The sequence below is a fragment of the Cucumis melo genome, chromosome 4 (assembly GCF_025177605.1).
Source record: "Cucumis melo cultivar AY chromosome 4, USDA_Cmelo_AY_1.0, whole genome shotgun sequence".
In the NCBI taxonomy this organism is placed as follows: domain Eukaryota; kingdom Viridiplantae; phylum Streptophyta; class Magnoliopsida; order Cucurbitales; family Cucurbitaceae; genus Cucumis; species Cucumis melo.
Window position 1 is genome coordinate 33158189 of NC_066860.1, and position 26168 is coordinate 33184356.

General features: G+C 32.5%; 4 protein-coding genes across 5 annotated transcripts; 3 read left to right on the forward strand and 1 right to left on the reverse strand.

The window, feature by feature from the left end:
* The first annotated feature begins 258 nt into the window (after positions 1–258).
* Positions 259–5775, forward strand: LOC103486505 (uncharacterized). 2 transcript variants are annotated; one of them, XM_008444490.3, is made up of 17 exons: positions 259–630; positions 856–961; positions 1567–1612; positions 1694–1851; positions 1941–2058; positions 2173–2255; positions 2385–2444; positions 2589–2837; positions 3349–3445; positions 3715–3765; positions 3867–3947; positions 4073–4144; positions 4213–4275; positions 4436–4588; positions 5069–5126; positions 5216–5268; positions 5360–5775. In XM_008444490.3, the coding sequence occupies exons 2-17, from the start codon at positions 861–863 to the stop codon at positions 5453–5455; spliced, it is 1539 nt and encodes a 512-aa protein (XP_008442712.1). In that variant the 5' UTR covers positions 259–630; positions 856–860; the 3' UTR covers positions 5456–5775. The 2 variants fall into 2 exon arrangements, with proteins under 2 accessions (XP_008442712.1, XP_050940129.1); XM_051084172.1 differs by having other exon boundaries at positions 288–630; positions 1973–2058.
* Positions 5776–10675: 4900 nt separating this feature from the next.
* On the forward strand, positions 10676–13130 carry LOC103486500 (transcription factor RAX2). The gene is made up of 3 exons (XM_017044137.2): positions 10676–11055; positions 11254–11383; positions 12260–13130. Exons 1-3 carry the CDS (start codon positions 10920–10922, stop codon positions 12933–12935), a joined length of 942 nt encoding a protein of 313 aa, XP_016899626.2. The 5' UTR covers positions 10676–10919; the 3' UTR covers positions 12936–13130.
* Positions 13131–17235: 4105 nt separating this feature from the next.
* Positions 17236–19015, reverse strand: LOC103486501 (uncharacterized). The gene is made up of 5 exons (XM_008444487.3): positions 18592–19015; positions 18119–18219; positions 17869–17985; positions 17679–17780; positions 17236–17574 (listed from the first exon to the last, which is right to left on the reverse strand). Exons 1-5 carry the CDS (start codon positions 18830–18832, stop codon positions 17404–17406), a joined length of 732 nt encoding a protein of 243 aa, XP_008442709.2. The 5' UTR covers positions 18833–19015; the 3' UTR covers positions 17236–17403.
* A 1386-nt stretch (positions 19016–20401) lies between these two features.
* Positions 20402–24501, forward strand: LOC103486502 (probable CoA ligase CCL10). The gene is made up of 6 exons (XM_008444488.3): positions 20402–21775; positions 22453–22642; positions 23268–23413; positions 23603–23670; positions 23800–23902; positions 24264–24501. Exons 1-6 carry the CDS (start codon positions 20759–20761, stop codon positions 24375–24377), a joined length of 1638 nt encoding a protein of 545 aa, XP_008442710.2. The 5' UTR covers positions 20402–20758; the 3' UTR covers positions 24378–24501.
* The last annotated feature ends 1667 nt before the right edge of the window (positions 24502–26168 follow it).

Consider the following 26168-nt stretch of genomic DNA (forward strand, 5'->3'; position numbering starts at 1 on the left):
GATAGAAGTCTATCACTTATAGATTTTAATATATTTGTAATTTTTTTAAATATTACTATATAGTCGATAATTATTCTAAAAATTGGTACCTAAATCTGAAAGCAAAAAAAAAAAAGTCAGCCATCTATACTTTTTTGGGCTTTGTGGTGTGCGGAATCAAATGAAATCCAAAATTGAGCCCACATAAAAATGGGCCGTCAACGACATCTAGATGAACACAAAAGGGTATTAAAAATAAGAAAAATAAAAAATAAAAATGGCACCTTTTTTTCTTTGTGCGTAAAGCGCGAGGAAGGAGGAGAGGGGAGAGGATTTCCAATTTTCCATTACCATTACCATTACCATTACACGACGAATCGAATCAAATTTCAGTTTTCACTTTTCAACTTTCAACGGCATGAGCTGTGCCCACTTCCTCTTCTTTCCATTTTTCCTTCCAAGATTACGGTAAGACCAAGACCTCCTATAAAAGTTACAATCAATTTCCACGGATAAACAATCTGTGGCATTCAAACAACCCGTTTATTCCCTCCCCTTCTTTGAGATCCTTCAACTCAATCAAGGGGGCCGCCCCTTCTCTTCGTTTTCAAGTTTCCCCTCTCAATTGACGCATCTCTTGTGTTGATTAAGGTGAGTTACTTTACTTTTACTTCCTATCTTAGCTGAAATTAGCTTCTTTACTTCAATTCTTGAATACCCATTTTGCTTGCTTGGTTTAAGAGAGGTTTCGTATTCTTGCAAATAAGCGAATGCCCCATCTGCCCATCTTCTGGGTCCTAAAAAGCGTTTCAAACTTTGTTTGTGTTTAGTTTCATTCAATTGAAAAAGTAATGTAATATGAGTTTAATGGACCAGAGGGCATGGAGATCGATAAAGCAATCAGAGATTGTGATGATCGAAGACTCAAGACCAAGTACAATAACGCCATCTATGTTGTTAAGAGAGCTCTGGCTTTATATTCGTAAGTACTTCTTTGTCGATTTCTAGTGGTTCTTCTTGAGTTAATGTTGATTTGTTTTTTTGCTTGTTGCCTCGATACTTGTGGTTATAGAAAGGGAAAATTTTTAATCTTATGTTGACTTTAATTCGTAATGCACGAAAACCTTTTTAATTGTTTGAGTCATTCTACTTCCACCGATGTAATTATTGGTAGTTTTTGTATGGAAGTTTTTAGTTGAACTTGGGAAAATTGAAGGGGTTCATTTAATACCATGTTGGATACTGGTAAAGGAAAATGACATATGGAACCATTCAACTTATTTTGAATTTGCATCACTGGTACTTTCATACAGTACACTGGTTTCTCATGCATCAGCATTTTTAAGTTATTTTAACTTTAAAAAAATTACATACGCTCATGAATTCAGTGAATTGGCATTGTGATTGCAAGTGTTCGGGATTTTGTTGGTGATTAGATGTTGATGGGGATAGGTTAAGAAAATCTCAATAATAAGCCTAGGAAATGAAAGATTGGCATCTATGATATCATTTCCTGAAACGTATTAATGGTATTTGCTTCTAAGTTTTTTGCATGTTATAACATATTGTAATTTGCATCTTCAACAGCACTGAAGAGGTCGCTTTCAGCTTCAATGGTGGAAAAGATTCGACTGTAAGTTTTGATGTCAGATTCTCTGTTTATCAACTAGTCTATTATTTCTCCATTTGTTCTCATGGCAAATTGAATGTGTAGGTTTTACTCCACGTACTTCGAGCTGCATTTTTCCTGCATAAAGAGGAAGAAGGCTGTTCTGTGGATGGACTCAAGGAATTTCCTATTCGAACAATATATTTTGAGAGCCCTTCTGCTTTCCCTGAAATCAACTCATTTACTTATGATATGGCAACCAAGTAATAATACCTTTAATTTCATTTCAGGGGAATTAAGTCTGTAGCGTCAATTTTAGCTAACTGCTAATCAACTCATTCTTACATATCAGCTATGGCTTGCTAATGGATATCATCCGAACAGATTTCAAATCTGGCTTGGAGTCTTTATTGAAGAGTAGACCTATCAGAGCCATTTTCCTTGGTGTGCGGATTGGGGATCCTACAGCGGTATTATTTGTGTTTTATCTTCATAGACTCTAGATATTTTATTGGCTATTATATTTGTACTTTGAAATGAAGATGCCTTGATTTGTCTGCTCCCCTCTCCCTCAAAACAAACAGGTGGGCCAAGAACAATTTTCTCCTAGTTCACCTGGATGGCCACCATTTATGAGAGTGAACCCCATTTTGGATTGGTCGTACAGGTGTGGTTTGGTACTATTTGCTATTCTGTTTCATTTCTACCAGCCTAATTTTTCTTTAGCTGACCCAATTCGAGATGAAAAATCTATGACCGTTGGTTAATTTTCTCCTCATTCTCTTCTTCTTCCCAGAGATGTATGGGCATTCCTATTAACGTGCAAGGTCCAGTACTGCAGTCTTTATGATCACGGGTAATGATACCAAGTAAACACGGGATGCTAGTTATTTTTCTTGCTCATGTAGCTGCAGGGTTGTGTTTGTTTGTGATACCTAGTTTACTCTTTTCAAAGCTTTTCCTCCATTTTTAGGGTTACTTATTTGGTTTTCTTTTGTAGATATACTTCAATTGGGAGTATACATGATACACTTCCAAATGCATTGTTATGCATTAGTAATTCCACTGGAAACAAGGAGAAATTTAGACCTGCATACTTGCTTTCAGATGGAAGGACAGAAAGAGCAGGGAGAGCAAAAAGGTTTTCACCTTCCGTGCGAAATTCTATGAGTAATGGGACGAGCAATGTGGATTTGCAGAAACAGAGTATGCTCACTGCATCGGTCATAGCTGTTGGAGATGAGATCCTGTAAGTCTCTCGTTTGTACCACGTAACTAGTTGCTAAATGTCTCCATTCTCCCAAGTAAGCTGTTTACTTTATTTTCAATACTAATGGAAGTAAACCTTTGTGATAATTAATCTCAATTGACCTTTTAACCTTTCACTCTGGCTTTTTGTTCCCACCGTTTTGAACTTATTCCTGCCAATTTGAACATCTTGTCATCAAACCCATGCTTCTGTGATATTCTATTCATAAATACTAATGGATCTGGATTGAATAAATGAAGAACTTTACTATTCTTTCTCTTTTGCAATTTTTTACTTAGTGTGATTTATGTGATCACTCTTATGCATGGATGATCACAAGTCTTATTCTTTGTGTCTTAAATTCACATGCGCATGGTGCCATGTTGCATTCGTAACAGTTCTCTGACATATCATTGTTATCGCAACAACGAAAAAAATTGTATTTCTTTTGAATCTTTTGGACTGTTATCGCTGAAGTCTTTCATTATCCTTTATCTGCCCCATAGCTCAGCTTCGGCACTGTTGAGGATCGATTGGGACTCTCACTGCGTAGAAAGGTGCACTCCATTGGTTGGTCTATATCACACACTTCCATAGTTCGGAATGATGTAAGTTACTACAACAATAGACTTGTACTTCTTGGTTGAATTGGCTTTCCTGTTTGAATTGGGTATAATAACTCATTTATGTAGTAACATTTATTATAATTATATTGAAGACATCAGAAAATTAGTACTGGCTGTACTATGAAATTTAAATTGTCGTGTTTGGGTTAGGCTTACACAAATCTTTTTAAGTGGAAAAATGCACCTGCCGAGGATTCGTTATCATTCTCTATTGTTAACTTTTCATCTTCTTTTCTTTCACCTTGTATCAGATAGATTCTGTTGCTGAAGAAGTAGAGTTGAGAAGGTCTTCCAGTGAGATGGTAAACTGCTCAACCTGCAAATAACTAACTTCTTTTTTGGTTTTTGTTGTCCCGAAATTATAAGATGCATCTAGACTCCTTTTACTTGCTGGCTATCGCAGGTGTTTATATACGGAGGAGTAGGCCCATTGTTTTCTGATGCAACTTTAGGGGGTATTGCAAAAGCATTTGGTGTTCGACTGGTGCGTTGTTTTAATTCTTCGTCAATATTTTGAATTGACATGGTTGGGAATGAACTGAGAACTTTTTTCCCTTTGCTTTTTGCCAACTGGCTAAAAAAATTACACTTGCATTGAAACTTCAACAGGCTCCTGATGAAGAATTTGAAGAATACCTCAGGCATCTTATAGGGGAGCATTGCACTGGTGACCGGAATGAGGTAGTTTCAATCTTAACATGGATGTTTGGGTTTGGTTCTGTTGTGATTAATAGATGTTTTCTTTTCAGATGGCTCAGCTGCCAGAAGGGATCACCGAATTATTACATCACGAAAAGTTGCCAGTCCCATTGGTACGGTTAGGAAGTGTGGGTTTTATTCGTTCCCGTTTATTATAGAATAAACGGTTTGTGTTCTAATATGTTGAATTACCTTAAATTTGAACCAATCTTTGATCTAATTTCTGCTCCAGCGTTTCTTCAAATTAGTCGCTAATAATTTTCTCTCTTGTAGGTCAAGTGCCACAACGTGATAGTTCTTACTGCAACAAACTTAACTGAGCTGGACTTGCAATGGGATTGTTTGATTGAGTTAACAAGAACTGGTGACCTTTTCCCATTGTTGGAACCATATAAGTCAAAGCACTTGATCACAAAACTTTCAGATGTATGTGTGAGATTTTCCTTTCCTTGCCACCCAGCTGCATTTGTGGCATACTTTTTGATGAATTATTATTACATCAAGTCTTTCCTTAGGATCAATATTCTGTGCCATTTCGGCTACATAGCCACACCTATACATGTCTAGTAACTGAAATGGAAAATAAAGTAGTGATGCCAGAAACGCGCTGACTCTGGATATATTTGTGTTTAGTTACTGTTTTTCAGTTTTTAAGGTTTCAGACATGCTAGTAAACATTTAGGACACCTTTGGTCGAGTGATGTGGGAAATGATAAAATGATTTTGTGCTTGAACATGGAAATTAAATTTAGGTGCTAAGAGAATAAATAAATGATTCCTCAGCTTGACCATGGTTTCAGCCAGTTTGTTCAAACACAGAGTTGGTATATTTGCTCTCTCTAATCTGTTTACTGGTTCCATTAATCTCCAACTCTCCATATGTGTTTTTTTTGTATTAAAACACAGGTAGAAATTGCTCCATCTCTAGCCAAACTCTGTCTTGAATTCCCAGATATAGACATTGGTGAGAATCCTTAAATAGGGTTTAGTTTTCCCAGTCTGATTATATATCTTCTCCAATCTCTTCCTAACTATTTCCTTTGCCTCGTCAAGGGTGTTATCGAGAAGCTAGATCTGGGCCGATTATTATAAGTTTCAAAGGCAAGGTACAAGTCGTCTCCCCCTCCCTCTTAAACAATATCGAGCTTATGAATGGAACAGAACGAACTTTGTAACATTTTGCTCGTTTGGTTTCAGAATGAAGAAAGAAATCAGTTAGCTGCAGAGGCTTTGAGCAAGAAGTTCCAACCTGGGGCGTTCACCAACATCAACTTGAATTCTCCAGAAACCTGAAGGCTAAAATTTAGAAAGCTGCAAGCAAACAGCTGGCAGGCGTATTACCAACAGGAAACGAGAAGCTTTGATAAAGATTTAAAGATGTAGGTGGAATGAAGGTTGTAACTGGGATTTGTTAAACTGAAAGTAAACAAAGAGCTTCAAGTTTCGTGTTCGTAATCACGCTAAGCCATTGAAGACAAAGAAAGAAAACTATCAAATTTACTGCTATTAACATATACTATATAATAAAAATAGCCACTCATTATTGATTATGGATAGGAAGAAATGTATAACAGCCCAATATTGGAGTTTCAAAGACCTTATAATTCTGGATATTTTCTGTACTTGTGCATCATATCATTCTTAAACTTCAAAAATAATGAAACTAAGAATCTGAAGATGGGTTAGATAAGAGGTTTGGACTTTCAATGACTGATCATCATTAAACAAAAAAACGTAATCAGAAAACTTCCCTACTGTCAAATTATGTTAAAATTACACCTGAGTTTCATCTTCCTTTTTTTTTTTTTTTTTTTAATTTTTCAGAAGTATATTCAAAAACAAGGGGGGTGATTTCATGGAGGAGGTTCTTACAGCATTTTGGAATGTCCCAAGAAAAGTTACGTTCGACTGACTTTATCTAGGCTTAATTTAATTCTCATCTGTTACTAAACATTATCTTTTTGGCATCAAAACCAAACACAGCCATATGCTATATCTGGACAAGAAAAGTAGAAAACAACACCAACAACCTTAACAAGAACTCAACTATTTGTTCCTTTTTTTTATAAAAAAAAAAAAAAAAATCGAATTTATATTATTGTCCAGCTGAAAGGAAGTTCGTTAACTGTGAACAACTTTTAGGTGGCCCAACCTGCCTAAAATTGACACTTTTAGCCAAAAATACAAACTTTGAATCATTTTGAGAAGAGAAGATAACGTGGGAATTGAGATTGGATGAGCAAAGATTTTTGCCATAACTTTTTTCAGATTAACTATATAAATATCAAATTTGCTTCCACTTTTTTCTATTTAGTTTAATCGGGGATTTAACATAATATCATAGAATCAATTAATAATAAATTTCGTGGTGATTTAAAGTCGACGAGAATAATAAAGACATGAACAGATTTTCATCCACATGTTTTTCTACAAGGAACCAGAGAACATTGGTTCTCATAAAGATAAATATAGATTTGGTAGCTAAGAAGAAATTTTAAACTTTACTCTTTACGTATTAATTTAATTAATTTCAACGACGACTTTGACATTAACTTTGGTCTTTTAATGATATGCTTCAAAAGATATACACATGTGAATATTATTATTTTAACTTTAAAACGAAAATGCCTTTAACAAAATTTGAAATTTGTCCACAGATTGGTAATACTTTATGAAAATCAATATTATAAGTTTAGTTCCTCAGTTGAAAATTGTCCACAAATTTGTGCCTAAAAATTCAATAAAATCTTTTCCCTTCTAATAAAAATTTATCGTAAGTTTGGTTTATTTTCTCAAAGTATAGCTCGAAGATTTTGTAACAAATATGAAGTTAATCTGTTCTGTCATGAAAAACAATTACTTGTAACAAAAAATTTGTCTCAAACAGATAACATGAAATTGTTGGATTCAAAATCTAATCTTCATATGTATATATAAGGTTATAAATTTTATCAATGTTTGGTGCTATAAACTTAGATCAATCTAAACGTTAAACTAAACTTGTAATATAAACGATGGTACAAGGTAGAATTATATAGATATATGTATACTTGGCAGGTCAATTCTTCCATCTCAGAACAGGAGAGACATTATTATTGTCTTTGTCTTTATGCTTTGTTTTTCTAGAAAAATAGTTGGAATTTGAGAGAAGAAAGAAAAACAATGGTATACTATACTTTTAATTTGTGTCTAAAACTACTAAATGCTTTTGACTATACTATTATATATTTTTGTCACTATGCTTTTAATTAATAAAAATTACTTGTAGGCCAAACAAGGCTACTCATTCTTCTTTTATATATATATATATATATATATATATATATATATATATATCTATCTATGTACAATTAATAATACTAATAAAAAAGTTTATATGCATTGGGCTCAAAATAGTGATATATATGAACTAGTTATCAACAAAAAAAGAAACTTCAGTTTGATTACTATGATTGTCTTTGCCATTCATATATACTTCATTTTAATTTTTAATTATCCTAATTTATTATGAACTTCTTAGTATGCCAAATCTTTTCAGAAATCTTCTTTTAATATTTTTGAAAATTGTATATGTTTCTTTTTACTATTTCTATACCACGGTTTTAATGTTTCATAAGTAATATTTGAAATCTTAGTAAAATTATTTTGTAAACTACGACTAAGATTTTTATGATTTAAAATTTTTGGCTTAAATGTTAGGAAGAGAAAAATTGTTGGCAAAATTTTATTGTTTATCATCGACTCATGTATTCATCAACACCTATCAACGATAGAAGATGATAAAATGTATGTCAATTACATCTATTGATATTTTACTATATTTATAATATTTTGGTTTATTTTTTTACATTTTAAAATAATATTTTTAAAAAATTTAAAAACAAATGTTATTAAAGAAACCAATAAAATAAAGTGATGTAAAAAAAAAAAAAAAAAAAAATAGATATCAAACTGGGGCTAAGAAATGGATATGTTGTTAGGTCAATAATCCTAAGTACATATTTGTTGTCGAAAGGTTTAGACTTAGAGAGTTATTTTCTCAAAACAAAATAAAGTAAAAATGTATTATGGAGAATGATCATAATGATTATACCAAAAGGATTTCTTTCTTCTTCTTCTTCTTCTTCTTCTTCTTCTTCTTCTTCTTCTTCTTCTTCTTCTTCTTCTTTTTTTTAGAATAAAAGAAAGGAAGAGATGTTGAAGGACAGAGTTGCATCTGTCGTTTGGTGAGGTGACAATGACAATCATGTCTTTACAAATACAATTAAAACACCAACTTCAAAATCAAAACCATATATATATATATATATATATATATATATATATTATTCCACACTTTTTCAATATAATTTACTTGCAACAGGTTTTAAAAGGCAATAAAATATATATAGTAGTAGTAGTTATTTGTGATTTAAAATTGAATCTTGTTATAGAATATAGAAATTAAATTACATGGGAAACTTAAGTTAAAGCATATATAGTGACTAAAAATATAGTTGAGTAGGAAGTTAATTAAAATCTCTTTAGCAAGGTACGTAATTTTTCTTTTATCAAGTACTAGAGTTAGGCAAATGGTGAAAATGATACTTTCTCCTTGGGTATAAGCATTTTGACCAATGAAAAGAAGCCAACCATAACACGTTTCTACATAGAAAATGGATATTCATGATCAATTGGTCAACATTACCAGGTTGGCAAAATTAAACAAGGAAAACAAAATTCAAAAACTATAATATTATTGACAAACTACAACATCTTTACCTTTTTCAACATATACATTAATGGTATTTATTGATGTGGGAATAATAATTTGGATTCATGTCTTCCTTGATATAAAGAGTAAAGTAATCATAGATTGGAGAGGAGAAATTACTAGACATGTGAAAGAAACCTCGTAACAACATGTGTGGTATTGTTTGTCCAACACTATTTGGTACGTAAGTAAGTTCTTCGACTAACACAACATTGTCGAGATGAGTTAAAATGAAGTCGAATACCAACCTATAACAATACAGTAATCGGTTAAAGCTAAATATGTTTGTAGATACTCTGTAATATATGAATTTATGAATTTTCTTTTCTTTTTTAAAATATTACATTTCAAATAAAGGACATGGAAGGTTGAATAAATTAAAGGTTAAAATTTTGAAATTAGCATTTGTGAAATAAATAAAATAATTGGTAAAGATTTACTCTAAAAATAAATAAATAGTTAGCAAACAAAATCTTACAAATTCTTTCGTAATACATTGGATCCTAAAAGAAGTTTATGAGACGAAAAAAACAAGCAACAAAATGTCACTAACATATATATATATATATATAATAAAAACTCATAGAATAAATATAATTATTAACATATTTAAATAGTTTTTTTTTTTAATTTTTTGCCTGCAATATATATTGACATCGACATTTTAAACATTCAAAAGGTTGAATTTTCAAACCAATTTCAATCCCTCGTAGTAAAGAGATATCTAGAAATTAATAAATCTAGAAGGGAAAGAAAAAGAAAACATTGAAAATTAGACGGAAAGGTTTGAAATTATAGTATGAATGGTAAGTGAAAAGTTAATATTCTTGGTAAATAGTCCCCTTTGGCGTCCTCCATTTTGAAATAATGAATCCTAGGCTGTTTGAAAATTAAAACCCACAATTATCAATATTAATTTGACACCAAAATAACATTCAAATAAATTTAATTAATTATTCTATCCTTTTTAATTAAATAATCCAATTCTTCTTCTACTTTAATTCATACAGTTTGGCAAAACCCCACAACTCTTAAAATCATTCCAATTCAAAAAAAGAAAGAAAGAAAGAAAAAAAAAAAGATTAAACCTTTTTGCAACCAATACCAACTAGTTGAGACAATATAGCCTCGATCAAGATTAATTATTTGAACTTTGTAATAAAAATATAAAATTTAGGGTACTTTTTGTGTCACTTATCACATTCCAATCCTCTATAATATAATAAGGGAAAAAAAGGAAAGGAATAATACATTGCATGAATAATATTTAATTACAAGGATTCCCTACACACAATTAAATACGAGTATATACATCAAGCTTTTGAGCTAGCTAGCTAGCTGATGTATATAATATATATTATGTATATATAAAGGGTGTGACAAAGCGACAAATAGCATATATATATATATATATATATAATTGGACCACTAAAATACAATAAAATAATTAAGGGCAAAATTCCATGATTTTCTGAAATTAAACAAGATGGTCTAATAAATTTTAGGTTTTTATGGCTCGAAATTTTAAAAATCATTGCCACATCCCATCATTTTCAAACGTGCATATAAAATAAATAATACACATTAACATCTTTATCTATTCACAGATATATATATTTTTTTCTTTAGCTAAAGTCATTGGATTCCTTTGAAAATTAAGAGGCTGCCCAAAAATAATAATAATAATAACCTTTGGTCCTTAGCTTGAGTATCATATAATCTCTATTTTTCGAGTGTTGGGTTTAAATTAAATTTTCTTCCTATTTATGATAAGGAGTTATGTGTGAGAGTGAGAGAGAGAGAGAGAGAGAGAAATTTTCTTTTGACTTTTGTGTTGATTTGTTTCTCAATAAGAGAAGGAAGGGTCTTGTCTATTTGAAACATAAGTAAATTAAATCTCTCTCGTTTTCTTAGCTCAAGGTTTTCAATTCCAAAACTTCTCATCTTTTTTTTTTAAAAAAAAATAATAATAATTTTGAGAGTGAGAGAGAGAGAGAAAGAGAGATGGGTAGAACTCCATGTTGTGATAAAGCAAATGTGAAGAAAGGACCATGGTCTCCTGAGGAAGATGCAAAGCTCAAAGATTACATTAAAAAACATGGAACTGGTGGCAATTGGATTTCTCTCCCACAAAAAGCTGGTAATTATTAATCTTTTCTATCTTGATTTTGATAAAGTCTCGCTTCCTTTTCATCAAAAATATGAAGCGAAAGATTCGAATTACTTTTTTTACTCTAACAACGACAGTAACATATTCGTCAATTTTTTTTGTTGAAAAAGATATATATTTAGCCGATTTTATATTATACTCATGTTGGAGTTAATTTGTTGTGTTTAGGTTTAAAGAGATGTGGGAAAAGTTGTAGACTGAGATGGTTAAATTATCTGAGACCTGATATCAAACATGGAGATTTTTCTGAGGAAGAAGATACAATAATCTGTAATCTCTATACTACCATTGGAAGCAGGTTTCTGTTTTCATTCTCTCTTTCACCATCTTTATCGCTATTTTTTTTTCACTCTCTCTCTCTCTCTTTCTTGTAATTCGATTCATAGTTATCCTTATGTGTCCACATACTTAATTAATTATGAAAAAAATGTTTGATGTTGAATTATATTCACATGATATATACGACAAATTGTGTATAATACTCTGTCGAAGAAAGTAGAAACTACACATTTTGATATAAACAAGAAAAAAAAAAAATCAGATTTAAAGTTTTAGTTTAGCTCAAACTGACATGATTAAGTTTGAAAGGTTGGTTAGAACTTGTGCCTTTGCATATTTGGAAAAGAAAACATTTTATCCAACAAAAAGCTGTACAAATAATTGCACTTTTAGATAATTATTTCCATACCCTACCAGCTCAGTTTTAAATTTTTTGGTATAGAACAATCTTGGGAGAGGTGAAATTTTTTAGATCAGTTGTTTGGAATATAATTATGATTTCATATAATTGCTTGAGAAGAAGCTAAACAAATAGTTATTGAAAACCTTTTTATTTGAGTCTTATTTAGTTAATATGCAAATAAATATTAAAAAAGTAATTTTAATTGAGAGGGCTTTTTGGAAAACTACTTTTTAGGAGAAGTATTTTTCACTTCAAACCCTTTTTTACACACTAATGAGTAAATAACTTCACTATTATTGATAGGTTGTGTATCATCGTTTCTTTTTTATAATCCCAAATCTAGTTATATTATTATGTTCATAATATCACTGAAATGATAGGATCAATGTCTAATATGATCGTTCAGAGAGTTTAGAAGGTTAGAAGACGTTATTACAATCTAATCTAAATAAATATATTTTGACTTTTTTTTCATGATATAAATATGTGCAGATGGTCAGTAATTGCAGCACAGTTGCCGGGAAGAACAGACAACGATATAAAAAACTATTGGAACACAAAATTGAAGAAGAAATTAACTAGTCTACATGGGATGGTGCCTCAATTTATTCAACCTTCATCAACAAATTCATCTTCATCTTCTTCTTCACCATCTTCATACTCCAACAATGGGCCCTTGATCTCCACCTTATTAGAACCTATATCATTCTCATCCAATCTTCTCCTAAACCCCACCACCACCACCACCACCAACAATAATCCTAATAATAATGCTACTCCATTATTTAATCATCAAGCTGTCTCGCAAGATCAAAGCTTTATGATGAGTACAATGGTGGGGGGTGAAAATAATTATCATGTGAAATTAGGAGATCGTAGGTTGCTTGTGTTTGGAGGGGATCAAGGCAGTTGCAGCTCATCTGATGCCGAATACGGGGGCGGAATTGGAGTCGAGGAGAAGAGAAGATCGTCGTCGTTATCGTCAATGAGTTTTGTAGAGTGGTCTAGAGTTGTGAATGGATGGAATAATGAGAAGCAATTAGAAGATCAAGGGATGTGGAATAGTAATATGGAAAATAACTATAGTACTCCATTTTTGGATTATGGGCTTGAAGAAATTAAGCAGCTAATTAGTTCAAGTAATTGCACCACCAATGTTCTTTTTTGATGAAGCTACCACACTCACTCATGATCGAATTGCTTTTGGCTGTTGTGTGTGTGTGTGTGTTTTTGTAAATGATACAAGATTTTTGGGGTTTCCTTTTTTTGTATTCTAGTTTTCTTTTAGAGAATGGTGTAAATATGTTGGAAGTACAGTTAATCTATTGTTAATAATCATGATCAACACTGATTTTCTTTTGTATTTTATTCTATTTTTCCATTTGATTGATGATTTAATTGAATCTTTAGGTTAATATGGAGGATTTTCTTTTGTTTATTAATTGAGTTACAACTTCTATGTACCCTTATTAAGTGCTTACTTTAAAGTCCAATACTTATAATACAAAGCTGCATAAATCTAACGTTATGTTACTCACAAAAATTAATTATAAAACTATGAAACGTGTATTTTAAACGAAAAAAGAATTAAATTTCAATATGTCAAAGTGATCAAATCACTCATGCTTTCAACTTATTGTACTAAAAAACTCAATTCAAATGATACAAGTGAAGGTAGCTACGTTAACGAGAGATATAAAAGTACAAGTAGATGTACTTTGTGAATAATGCAAAGATTAATTGAAGCATACATATATAATTAAACTATTAAACACGAGCATAATATTGATTATTATCATTCGTCTTTCTTCAAATATATAGTTTTTATGTCCTTAGAGGATGGCAATCAAGATCATTATGATTAAATTAATATCAATGGGTGACAAATTTAAGCATCATAAGTCCACTTAATTTAAAGTTCTTATTTAGAGTTTTGGATTTCTCCCCTTACAAACTACAAACTACGTCTTTGATAAACAAAATTTAATTAAGGGTACTTAATTATTAAGCTTTAATTCCAAGTTTAATTAAAATAAATCAAATTGGATGTGTATTCCATATTTAAATCATGTAAATACGTAAATCATGGGAATGATATATAAGTCAAAAGTTTACATCTATAGATATTGATATTTTTTTTTCATATGGATAAAAAAACAGAAAAATCAAAGAAAGAAATTTTATAAACTAATAAATTTTATTTTATGTTTGGTAAGCCAAGTAAAATATTTGTTAATTATATTAGTGATATATTTATATATCTATATATAATTGTGATATTTTGTTACTTTTTTGTACGTACTTTTTCTCGATATTTTTAATGACATAACGAGAATACGAATTTTATTATTTGAATGGAAGAAAATTCAAAAAACATTAATAAATATTTATTAACGTGTAAACAGAAATTTAATGCTACATATATACTATAGATTAAAGAGATATAAGCCATCTCTTTTAATTAACGAATTGAGAAGAAAAAAAAGTAATTGATAATCTAAATCACATCCATCAATCACATGTGGGGGCGATGATATTAAGGCTGACAATAGGAGGAAATTAAGAAAAAAAATGTACAAAATTTACAATTTAATTAATTAATTAGTCTTAAGTGTTGCTGAAGTGTGGTACTAATTATTATAAGTAACCCTAAATTATTGAAGTATGCAAAGTGGAAAGGACAGCGATTGTCAGAAATGAGAAAGACTTTAATTATTTAAAAGATAATATATATGTGTGCAATATGGAGTATTATGGACTATCGAGTGGATTAATCTTATTAAATGAAATCCAAGATATTTCTAAATTTATATTTTCATTAAGTTGCTTATATATAATATATATATATATATAATTCAAAAGTTTTTAAAATATAAAATTTATATTTAAATATAATTTGTTTATCTCAAAACCATAGTTGGATTACACTCATTGAAAAATTAATAATTTGAAGTATCTCATCTTATATGATTTTGATTCAATTTACATATATTTAGACATTGAAGTTTCAAGTTTATATTGAATATGTTACAGAGGTAAAATGTTTAGGAAGCGTAGACTCGTAATTTCAAGTTTTGGAAAATTGTGAAGCAAGCATTTTAAAAAGGTTGATCATATTTAGGTCAATGATATGAAACTTTGAACACAATAGCCATGGGAAGTAAATAATTATGAGGATGATAATGGCGATGGGAGAAGAGAATCTGAAGGGGAAGCAGCCAAGAAGAAGATGATGAAAGAGCATATGGGTTTTGGTTTTATTGTATGGACAAATTGAATAAATAAAAGAGTGGGGTTTCACAATTAAAATAAAATAAATAATAAAGAAAAAAAAAAGAAAGACAAGAAGAAAATAATGAAGATAATCTCATTGACCAATTCCAAGATTTGTTTGTTTATTCATTTCAAAAATAAATAAAAGGAAAGAAAGAAAAAGAAAGACTTTGTAGGGTTTGATGTGCAACCCAAAGTCAAATTAAGATTTTAAAACAAAAAAAAAATATATTTCCAATTTAATCCTTACACTCTAATTAAGTTTTGTTTTGTTTTAGTTTTATCTTTAATAAAAGAATTATCGTAAATAACAAAATTTAAAATATAAAGACATCAAATTTGATGTAGAGAAATTTCAATTTCAATTCTTGGGGTGGTAATAATTTATATAGATTGATCTAAATAACTATTTTTAATTTATTGACTCGTAAATATGTTACCTAAGACATGCAACCCACCAAGTCTATTGACTTTTATAATTATCACCTGCATTTATGAGAAATGCAATATTATTACTATCCAATCTCAACTTTATGTTAAATTTACTAGACTTGAATCCTATCGTATTTTCATTCTTTTTCAAGTAAAAGCAATAAAGAGCGTAAAGATTCAAATCTTAAAGAAGTTGATTAGTTTTATCAACTAAAAAGGTATTTTGTTTTATGGATTTGAAATTATGAAATTTAAAACTAAACTATCAACATTAATAATATATGATATGGGTCATAGATCCTAACATAAGAAATAAATTTATTGTGTTAAATAGAAAAAAATTGATAACAATAGTAATTTATGTGTGTGTTTTAGTTGTTTGATATAGTAATGGTGATATTATCTCAAACTAAAATGGAAGGTCCATATAGGTGTGATAACCCAACCCATGTGTTGAAGCAGCCCAAAAACAAAAAAGTAATATCACTCTAAACACCCACCCAAAGGAGAGAAAGTAGCCTCTACACAGTCTTACTTCACCACCACTTTAAGTTAAGAAACAGAGAAAGGAGTAATTTTCCTCTAGAAAAATAAATAGATGTTAGAAATTCTTGAAACTGCTCACTAACTTTTGGCTCATACAGAAAATGTTACCCCTCAGCCTATAATTTTGTGTGAAACATATTTTTAATCTTTAAAAACTAATTGTAATGATATACAAATTATATTTAAAAACGTTACATTTAATATCAAATTAATTTTAGATGGTAGTCGAGAAATAAATGATGCATAAGGCGCAAAGCATTCATGGAGAAGATTAGACCATCAACTAAAATTCTTTGAGCATGTGGAATGAATGAAACGAACTACACGCCTAGAAAATAAGGGGTTCAGTCGACCTAGAGCATCCGTTGATGGATAAGAGTTTCTATTGCTTTAGTTGTAGGAAAGTTTAGATTCATAATCTCGTGAATTCTCATGAAATCGGATATCACTTGAGGAAGAGGGAAGAGGAGGAGAAAATGGAAAAAGAGAGGAGAATCGGAGGAGGCAACGATAGAGAAGGAAAAAGGTTCCCAGTTTGGTTCTTGGCTTCAAGTTTTTAAATTAATTTAGAAAAATGAAGAATGTATTAAAATGCATTCTCAAGTGTTTGATTTTAAAAAGACAATCACTACAAACATATCTTAGGGTGTACTTTAAATCATTTTCAAAAGAATTCAAATAAAAAGGAGTTTTTCAAACAACCAATTTTTTTTTCTTGAGTCGAACTTAAACCTACCACCTCTTGATCAAGATTAGCGGTATATATTTCAATCAACTGAACTCCTACGCACCAACCAACAACCAATGTTCTTGAGCAACCTTTGGCCATTTAGGTACTTTCTTCTTTCCCATCTAAGAGGAGAAACAGGGCCTACCCACACCAAATGAATCACATGGCTTGTACTTTCTTCTTTCTCCTCTAAGAGGAGAAAAAAAGGCCTACCCACACCAAATGAATCACATGGCTATGGCTTGGCCAAAACAATGACATTAACCCTATAAACAAGGAAAGTTTTATATAGAAAAGATGGGTCTAATCTAGTAAATCAGACCCCCAGATATAGAAAAGCATACGGGCAAATCATCTTTTAATCTTCATGATGACAGTGCTCTACTAGAGATTGACAATTTCTGTGAAGTCAAAACTAAAAATGAAGGACAATCCAAGTTGCTCGAGTAGGTGATAAAGGGAAAAGAAAATGAATTAAATTAGGTGATGAGCTAAAATAAACTGTATAATTTGATAGATTTTCAATATTTATAGTTAAAATAGCATGTGACAATTGCCCTTTTGAGTTTTGTACATATATTTACATCAATTTTATGTACAGAATGCACAATCGAAATGGTTAATAGAACTTAAAAGGCTGAAAGAATATCATACTTTACAAAAAATCCCATTGCCAATACACTTTCTCCACAATACCTCCACCACTCTGAACGGCCAAGTGAAGAGTCTCAGAAGCAGGAGGAACCCCCCATAGAAGTGGCACAGCAACTGTCATGGTTAGCTTCTCTTGCAATCCCCCTTTACTTGCCTTTTCTGCTGCTACAACCTATAAACATCATCAGAAAATGGAAAAATGAAACTCAAACAAATCCGCCCTAGACCACCAAAACTATCATTGGAACAAAACGGTGCTATGGATTTATAACAAACCTCTCCACCTTGCTCCAAAACAATGTCCTCCACAACATCACTTAGCATCTCAACTGAACGGCAAAAGCCAAAGATACAAAGTCTTCTTCCCATGTCAAGTCCCTAAACAGAATGAGTAAAGCATAAGACAGATCGTAGAGGAAAGATGTTAAGGCTTTAACTCAATACAACACTGTCCAGATTGGCTCACATTGGTAGCTGCAATATCAAATAGAGCACCAAGACATATGCTCTGTTTTGGATCCATGTAATCACTCTCTTGAAACCGTTGGAATCTTTGGGAAGTCTTTGATTTCCCTTGTTTTTTCTGTCAAAAGAACATCCATTTGATCGGAACACAAACCAGATTGCAACAATTTATATATAACAATACAGAAAACACTGTAATTGCCAGTTTTAACTGAAAAGGAACAATGAGGTTGTATATGTAAAGGCCATACATCTGAAGAAGAAATTCTTCGAGGGACAATGGAGCCTCCAATCTGAACCAGCCCATCAGGGGTGAACAATGTGACTCGCTCCTCAGGAACCCAATGGATTTCTGTGCATAATTTCAATTTAAGCAATCCCTCGTACAAGATGGATTGACTTCATCAACAAAACAGAACCCAAAATAATTCGTTCCCATCACTCGAATTACGAAAATCACTCAAGACACTTCCAGTAAGTCTAAAATCCACCCTCATACTGTAACAACAGAACAAACTAAAAATAAAAAAAATAAAAAAAATAAAAAAAAACACCCTTTCCCAATCAATCAATTAAAACGGGGAAAACCCCATTTGGAATCAAACATAATCTCATCAAATCAGGTAACCAGAATTAGGGGAAATGCAACAACGTAACCATACGCATCGGTCCTTCAGCATAAGCAGCAGATTAGTTAAGAAAGAAAGATGAAGAAGAAACGTACCAGAATCACCGTCGGCCCAAGGAAACAATCCGAATGAATCGTCGTCACCCATGAAGCCTCCAGAGGAGGAGGATTTGAGGGAGAAACGAAGGAGAGGAGATGGGCGATGATGGGAGAGAGGGAATTTGGGAGAAAAAAGAAAAGGGTGTGGGAGGAAAGAGGGGGAAAGGTGGAGGGAAGGATGGGAGGAGAAGGAAGAGAAAGAGAAGGAAAGAGAAGGGTCGGCCATGGATGAGAGCATTGAGAAGAATGGGGAATGGGAATTGGTGTAGAGAGAATGGAAGAATCAGAATGTGAAGAAGAGGGTGAAGAATCTAAGGATGGAAAATGGCAACCGACCGAAGGGGAGAATGGGAAAGGAGAAGCTTTGGAAGCCACAAAGGACACGTAGGTAGCGTACAGTGTTTGTGTGTTTCGAATGTGAAAAAATCGCCCTTTCCTTCTACGGGAATTTCTCTGCTTCACGTTTTACAATTTTGTCCATTTTACAATATTTCTTCTAAAACATATTTCTACCTTTTCATCTTTTTATTTAATTTAACCTTCTTACCAAAAAAAACCAATGTGAATTTATTATTACAAACTCTTCTCCCCGACCTAAAATAAGCTTAGCTTGGTAGAAGATTCAATTTTGAAAAATCTTGTTTAAGGTCACTTGCATAGTCAAAATAAAAAAAAAAATATATGATAAAATTTTGTTGTCGTCTCATGAATATTGTGTCTTTTCTCATCCAAATTGTAAAATTAAGTGGAAGATCATTTACGTTTGATACTGATTATCATCTTTTTAGAGAAAATCTCAAGTTTCACCTATTGGTCGATTACACCTCATTCCTACAAATTCATATTCATCTTACTTTGAGAGGGTCATATAATCATCTCCAAAGTAATTTAGGAATGGTTGTGAAGGGTCACTATTGTAACTCTAGAGTCTAGAGCAATGTGAAAGAAATTCCAAACATGTTTGATGGGTTAATATGTAGGCACCTCACATGAATACCAATAAAATCCGAGCCTTACTAGAAGTTGACTGATAGTCTCATTAAGCTAAAGATGTTAAAAAGAAACTTGATGCTCAACCAAATTGAATTAAACCAACTCTTAAGGATTGGGTTGGGTTGAAACTTTTTAAAAATTGTATTTTAAATCAATTGTTGAGTCTAGACAAATTTTGCTTGGTTTAACTCGAGCCTACCTAAATTGAAGCAACACGAACTAAAGGAATCAACTAAACATTAAGTGGGGCTAATTTATATTAATACCTAAATGAGATTCGTTATTAAAGTTTTAAAAATACTTATTTTAGTTCAACAATGTACATAGGATATTGATTTTATGCCGCTAAATATAGTCAACATAGAATGAGGAATTGAGCTTAATTTAATGTAATTAACATAGCCCTTCGGGTAAGATGTTGAATTTCTTGGTGGTTGTATTAAAATTCAATCCAATTTTTGTTTTTCAATTTTATTATTAGACAAAGTAAAAAACTTGTACATAAAAAAGAGTAAAAGTTTTCGTTAAGTTAATTAAAGTTCAAATACGACGAATTTTTTAATTTATCTTTGGACGAATGACCTACGTCTTTAATAGAGGATGATTGTCCGTCATTATCTAAACTGCCTATCACATACCATTGTTGAAGATTTAGCAAGCATGAGTGGGAGAACCAAGATGAGCACTAATGAATTCGTGTGAGGAATGCAAGAAGAGATGCAAGAGCAGTACAAGTGGGAGAGTTAGTTAAATACAAACACAATTGAAAGATAGGACAAATAGAAGTAACGTGGAAAAACATTATTTTATATATATATATATATATAGATATAGATGAACTTAATTTAAACCTTCACTAAAATCACGAGAAACAATACAGCGTTCATCCTGTTCCTAGCCCGTCGGTTTTGGAAATTCTTCTCAAGACGTTTTGAAGCATTCGTGATGAGCATGAACTCTAACCTTACCATTTTAGGTATTAATCAATTCTGTCAATGTCAGAACTGTTTATTCATTTAGAAACTTTATCTTACGATTTATTGGGAAGAAGATCCGATTAAAAAAAAAAAAAAAAAAAGTCAAAGTTTTTGTTTTAGGCAGTGTGGACAAAAACCAAATCTTTGAATCCTCATATCCTAATCCGTCCTCTTTCTTCAATCCCATTTTGGCAATGGAGATCACGATGAACAAATCTTTCAATCCCCAATCGCGGATTTACTCTTCCCCTCGTCCTCCAATCCACTTTCCGACCGACCCCAAAATCTCCATCGTTTCATTCCTCTTTCGAAACTCCTCTTCTTATCCTAACGCCCTTGCCCTTGCCGATGCTGACTCCGGCGAATCCCTCACTTTCCGTCAGCTTCAAATCCAAGTCTCCAAGCTCGCTCGTGTGTTCAGCCAACTCGGGATTCAAAAAGGCGATGTGGTTCTCATATTCGCGCCTAATTCTATTCACTTCCTTGTTTGTTTCTTCGCCATTGTCGCCATCGGAGCCATTGCCACCACTTGTAATCCTGCTTACACTTTCGCTGAATTGTCAAAGCAAGTCGCTAACTGCAACCCTAAGCTAGTAATCACGGTTCCCGAACTCTGGGACGTAATCGGTAAACTCAACTTACCTTCTATAATTCTGGGTTCTAAAATTTCTTCAAAATTTTCCCGTTCCAACATCTGGAGTTACTCCGATTTGATTAAAAAAGCCGGCGATGTGTCCAATTTGCCGGTGAGTGAAGTGGGTCAGAACGATGTAGCGGCTCTTTTGTATTCATCTGGGACGACAGGGATCAGTAAAGGAGTGATTTTGACTCACAGAAACTTCATAACGACGTCTTTAATGGTGACTCAAGATCAAGAGCTTCTTGGTGATCCAAGAAACGTGTTTTTATGTTTTCTCCCAATGTTTCATGTATTTGGTCTTTCTGTAATTGTTTACTCGCAGCTTCAAAGAGGAAACACCGTTGTTTCAATGGCGAAGTTTGAGCTGGAAAAGGCTTTGGGGTTGGTGATGAAGTACAAGATCACTCATCTTTATGTTGTTCCCCCTGTAATTATAGCTTTGACAAAGCAAAAGGTAGTGAAAAATTACGACTTGTCGTCGTTGCGGCAGATTTTATCTGGGGCGGCGCCTCTTGGGAAGGATGTGATGGAAGAATGCTCTAAGATTATACCTCAGGCCAGGATCATCCAGGTTTTGAACATTGCCTTCTCAAATCCATTTTGCACTTTCCTTTGTTAGTCTATAATAATGAAGTGTACAGTAATATTTGTAAAATATAGCAAAATCAATCCATCCAGCAAAATCAATCCATCATAGATTCTATTTACAATAGATTTTTTCCAATTGTGATCTATTTATAATAGACTTCTACTAACTGTGAGAACTAAATTTTGTCATTTTATCTGCAAATACTTTGGGCTAATTATTATATATGCATCTCTCCAGCTGTTTGTCAAAACTAGCATGTAGCTAATGTAATAAGAGGTTGAGTCAAAGTAGCACTTTTTATAGTGATAAGAAGTGATTTTATTCTATTCAGAGCATCTTTCGTTACATTTACATCAGTAACTCTGAAAAAGTACTTTTCCCACTCTAGTGTTGGAAGGGAAAAATGGAACTTAAGTTTGTTTTAGAAGCCTTCCACTAGGAAGGGTTCAAGGACGTAAATCATGCAAAAACAAAACTAATATGCCCAACTTAGCATACATTTTAGTTTCACATCTCTTTTAAAACCGGAAAGAATATAGAACATAGAACAATTTAAATTTTTAGTGTGATTTCCTTTGCTCCAAGTGCTTCCCTGTGATATTCTTTTTATTTTGTTTTCTTAAGTAGTCTTCATCTGGTTTGCAATTTATGCGTTACAGGGATATGGTATGACAGAAACTTGTGGAGTTATTTCAGTGGAGAATATAGTAGTAGAATCTACGCTATCTGGGGCAACTGGATCCCTTGGTTCAGGAATTGAAGCCCAAATTTTGAGTATAGAAACACAGAAACGTCTACCACCCGGCGAAACCGGGGAAATTTGCGTCCGAGGACCAAATATGATGAAAGGTGGGTCTCCTTGGATGTCCCTTTCCCGCTTCTGGGATTTTTGGAAATTGCTAGTATAGAAGATTAACGTTATTAGATAAAATCACATACTTTCATTAGGAAACAAACCTTATTGAGGAATAATAAAATAATACAAGTAGCAGCGTATAATAAAGGACTCAAACTAAAATAAAAATGGATGCCTATCAAGCAAAATAAGACCTTAACAAGGACAAAACCTTCTTTCAAGAACAACTGCCTTTTGTTCTGATGAATAGCATTCGTCCATTCTAAATTATTAATTATACTGATGGGCGCATCAATGATCAAAAAGCAACCTAGAATTATTATCCTTGACCCAACCTCCTCATTTGAAGCTTCTTATTAATTTCATTTTAACCTTCTTATTAACTTTTCATTCTTATTCATTTACATTTACTCTATCATGTTATTACTTGCTTAACTGGATTTGCTAAAAAGTTAAAAAAAAAAAAAAAAAAAAAAAAAAAAAATTGCTTCCGGTTTAAAGATGTCAATTTCATTTCTTGATAATTTGTTGTTACAATATTCAAGTTTGGATCTATATCTTCCTTTTCTATTCCTATATACTAGTCTGATTAGCTAGATGTTTTCATGAACATTTCAGGATATTTCAACAATCAGAAAGCCACCAGCCAAACTATAGATGATCAGGGATGGGTACATACTGGAGATATAGGGTATTTCAATGAAGAAGGAGAATTGTTTGTTGTGGACAGAATCAAAGAACTCATCAAATGTTATGGTTTTCAGGTTCGCTTGAACAAGAATTACTTTTTCACATTGATCTATAATCTCTTGTATGCACTGATTGTACGTTGGCTTCGTCAAATATGTATAACGTTATATGTGCATTGCCACTTCTTCTTAGAAGTATGATCTCTAGCTGCTCTTATAGTTGAATGGTAACAAATTTTATGAACTTTCTTGTCTGCATATTAGGTTGCACCAGCGGAGCTTGAAGCGCTGCTACTTTCTCACCCTCAAATAACAGATGCCATTGTGATCCCGTAAGTAGAATATAGTGGCATTTATAGTGTGTCTTAGTTATGTCATCATATGTGGACGTTCATAATGGCCTTTCTCCTTTCTATTTTCTTACTTTCGTTTTAAACTCCGACATTAATTTCCACCTGTAGACATCCTGATGATAAAGCCGGTGAGGTCCCAATTGCATTTGTTGTTCGTTCACCCAATAGCTCGATAAGCGAAGAAGATGTTAAAAAATTTATTGCGGAACAGGTATTCTTTTGCAAACTCTCCAACAAGAACAATGAAAGAAATTCCTTTTTTGTTGATATGGATCTATTTTAACTCTTGGAAGCACCATCTTATTAAAATGTCATTATTTGCATATAATCTTTACACACAGGACCTTTTTCTTATTAAGCTCACTTGAAATTTTCAAGACACGATCTCTTGGTAGTTGTTATTAGAGACTGTTTGTGTGCCCCTTTGCCAAGGGAGCTGCCTTTTAAGGCTATGTTTAAGATGCTTTTAGTGTGCTGCATAAAACCAAAAAAATGCAAAACAAGCAGTTGTCAAACACCCATCATTTTGACAATGGAATGCTTGGAAATGATCACCCTCTTTCCCTTTGCAGGTTGCACCATTCAAGAGATTAAGAAAAGTAACATTCACAAGTAGTGTTCCGAAGTCGGCTTCAGGAAAACTTCTGAGAAGGGAGGTCATAGCACAAGTCCGAGCCAAGATGTAAATGTCGAAATATACCATTGGGCAAACAAATTGATTTACGGTTATAAGCAGAAGGAAACTGGAAATTGTTGGAAATCTCAATACAACATTCATTCTTATGCTAATAAAATCATGCTTGGTACCAATATGATGAAGTTTTTTCTTTTCATTTTTTTACACATTACGAAAGGGGTTTCACACACAAGTTGACTTCTTGGCAAGATTTCGACCACATTAGACGTTTGATGGAGACATGAACAATTCAACGCCATTTTACATGGATGATTATAAATAACAGCTTTATTTTGGCAGAAAAAGTGAATCATTTCAAAACCAACCGAGCTAAAGGAAACAAAAAAAAAGTATGATTTGAAATGGAGTGTGGAGAGAGAAATAATTGAGGTGAAGAAAGTGAGTGAAGAATGAATAAGAGATGAAGTAGATGATACCCAACTCTGAGCATCAAATTTGGGGGAATGTTGCTGCTTTCACAAACACCACCACTCATTTACAATGCCCACTCAACCCCATTTTACATACCACTTTTCTGTCACTCCATCCTTTACTTTCATCCAAAGAAAAAGACTGCTCTTGTTCTTCTGCCATTTTATCTCTTCCCCTTTTCTTCTTCCTCTTTTTATACCTCAAAGAATGTGGAACGATGTGGCAAATAATTTTACACCGTTGGATATAAGAGAAATTTACAAATCTTTTTTTATGAACGTTGCTGTCGGTGAATTTGGTCCTAAAGAGATAGACCCAAGGCAAAAAGAAAAAAGAAAAAAAAAACTAGAAAGATCCATCTCATCCTAATTCAATAGAAAAATATAAACTTGCCGATCATTCTCTATAAATAACATTATCATAACTTGAATCTTAGTCTCAAACTCTCTATTATCAGTATCCTTTTAACTTTCTCTTTTTAAGCATTGAAAAGCATGTAGCAAGTATTATATCAGTATGCGTTCACATTCAACAATCACTCCTCTTCTAAACATAGCAATTTTGCAGTCTTCAAACTACTTCGTTTTCTGTTACTAAACTTCACTTGGCTTGGTTTTACCAAGGTTTAAGCAAGTGTTTTCCCATATTGGGCCAACTAAGCCATCATATTTGTGGGCTAGTATAGTACCACATCTTGGCAGAAATTTGACCCGTTCATGATGTGACCATATTTTACAATGACTAATGATTACAATGGGATCTCTATTTCATAAGAAATCTTAGGCAATTAACACACATGTGCAAACAAGTTTCAAAAGCCAAATTACAAGTTATCTTTATTTTTGGGTGAGATTGGTTCCTTTATTCAAAACTGTTGGGCTTCAAGATTTAAGAAGTTAAAGAGGATGAGATTGAAAAATGTTAGGTAGAGAGAAAAGAAATTTTGATTTTCAAAAGTGGGTTTAGGGGAAAATTAAAAAGGGTCCCATAGTTGTGTAAAATTTGGTATTGTTTACAATCTTTCTTCAACTTTCACTTTCCAATTGTTTGGAAGATTTTGACACAGAGATGCTATCTGCCATCATCCTCTGTTAGCTTCAATTATTTAGGCTTTGCACATGCACTTTCTTTCTCTCTCTCTCTCTCTATATGTCCATTTGATCATCACTATTGCTCCTACCTTTGGTCTAATCTTTTCAGCTTTTTATATATATACACACATATACATCAATGTTGGGTCCACAACTGTTAATCAAAACTTTGGAGCAAATTTTTCTTGGGGTCCATTTTGTTACCCTTTGTTTTTGACTTACGTTACTCTAATTGGCCCGTTAAGCATTTGCTTTACTGAGTTTTTGACTGTCTGTCT

Bases quoted from the DNA above. Each gene is read 5' to 3' on its own strand.
- LOC103486505 (XM_008444490.3), top strand. From the start codon at position 861: ATGGAGATCGATAAAGCAATCAGAGATTGTGATGATCGAAGACTCAAG. The intron at 5,127-5,215 runs GTGAGAATCCTT...TGCCTCGTCAAG, and splicing joins ATTCCCAGATATAGACATTG to GGTGTTATCGAGAAGCTAGA. The intron at 5,269-5,359 runs GTACAAGTCGTC...GTTTGGTTTCAG, and splicing joins TTATAAGTTTCAAAGGCAAG to AATGAAGAAAGAAATCAGTT.
- LOC103486500 (XM_017044137.2), top strand. From the start codon at position 10,920: ATGGGTAGAACTCCATGTTGTGATAAAGCAAATGTGAAGAAAGGACCA. The intron at 11,056-11,253 runs GTAATTATTAAT...TGTTGTGTTTAG, and splicing joins TTCTCTCCCACAAAAAGCTG to GTTTAAAGAGATGTGGGAAA. The intron at 11,384-12,259 runs GTTTCTGTTTTC...AAATATGTGCAG, and splicing joins TATACTACCATTGGAAGCAG to ATGGTCAGTAATTGCAGCAC.
- LOC103486501 (XM_008444487.3), bottom strand. From the start codon at position 18,832: ATGCTCTCATCCATGGCCGACCCTTCTCTTTCCTTCTCTTTCTCTTCC. The intron at 17,986-18,118 runs GTATGGCCTTTA...TTCTTTTGACAG, and splicing joins GAAGAATTTCTTCTTCAGAT to AAAAAACAAGGGAAATCAAA. The intron at 17,575-17,678 runs GTTTGTTATAAA...TGATGTTTATAG, and splicing joins TTTTGGAGCAAGGTGGAGAG to GTTGTAGCAGCAGAAAAGGC.
- LOC103486502 (XM_008444488.3), top strand. From the start codon at position 20,759: ATGGAGATCACGATGAACAAATCTTTCAATCCCCAATCGCGGATTTAC. The intron at 21,776-22,452 runs GTTTTGAACATT...TATGCGTTACAG, and splicing joins CTCAGGCCAGGATCATCCAG to GGATATGGTATGACAGAAAC. The intron at 22,643-23,267 runs GTGGGTCTCCTT...TGAACATTTCAG, and splicing joins AGGACCAAATATGATGAAAG to GATATTTCAACAATCAGAAA.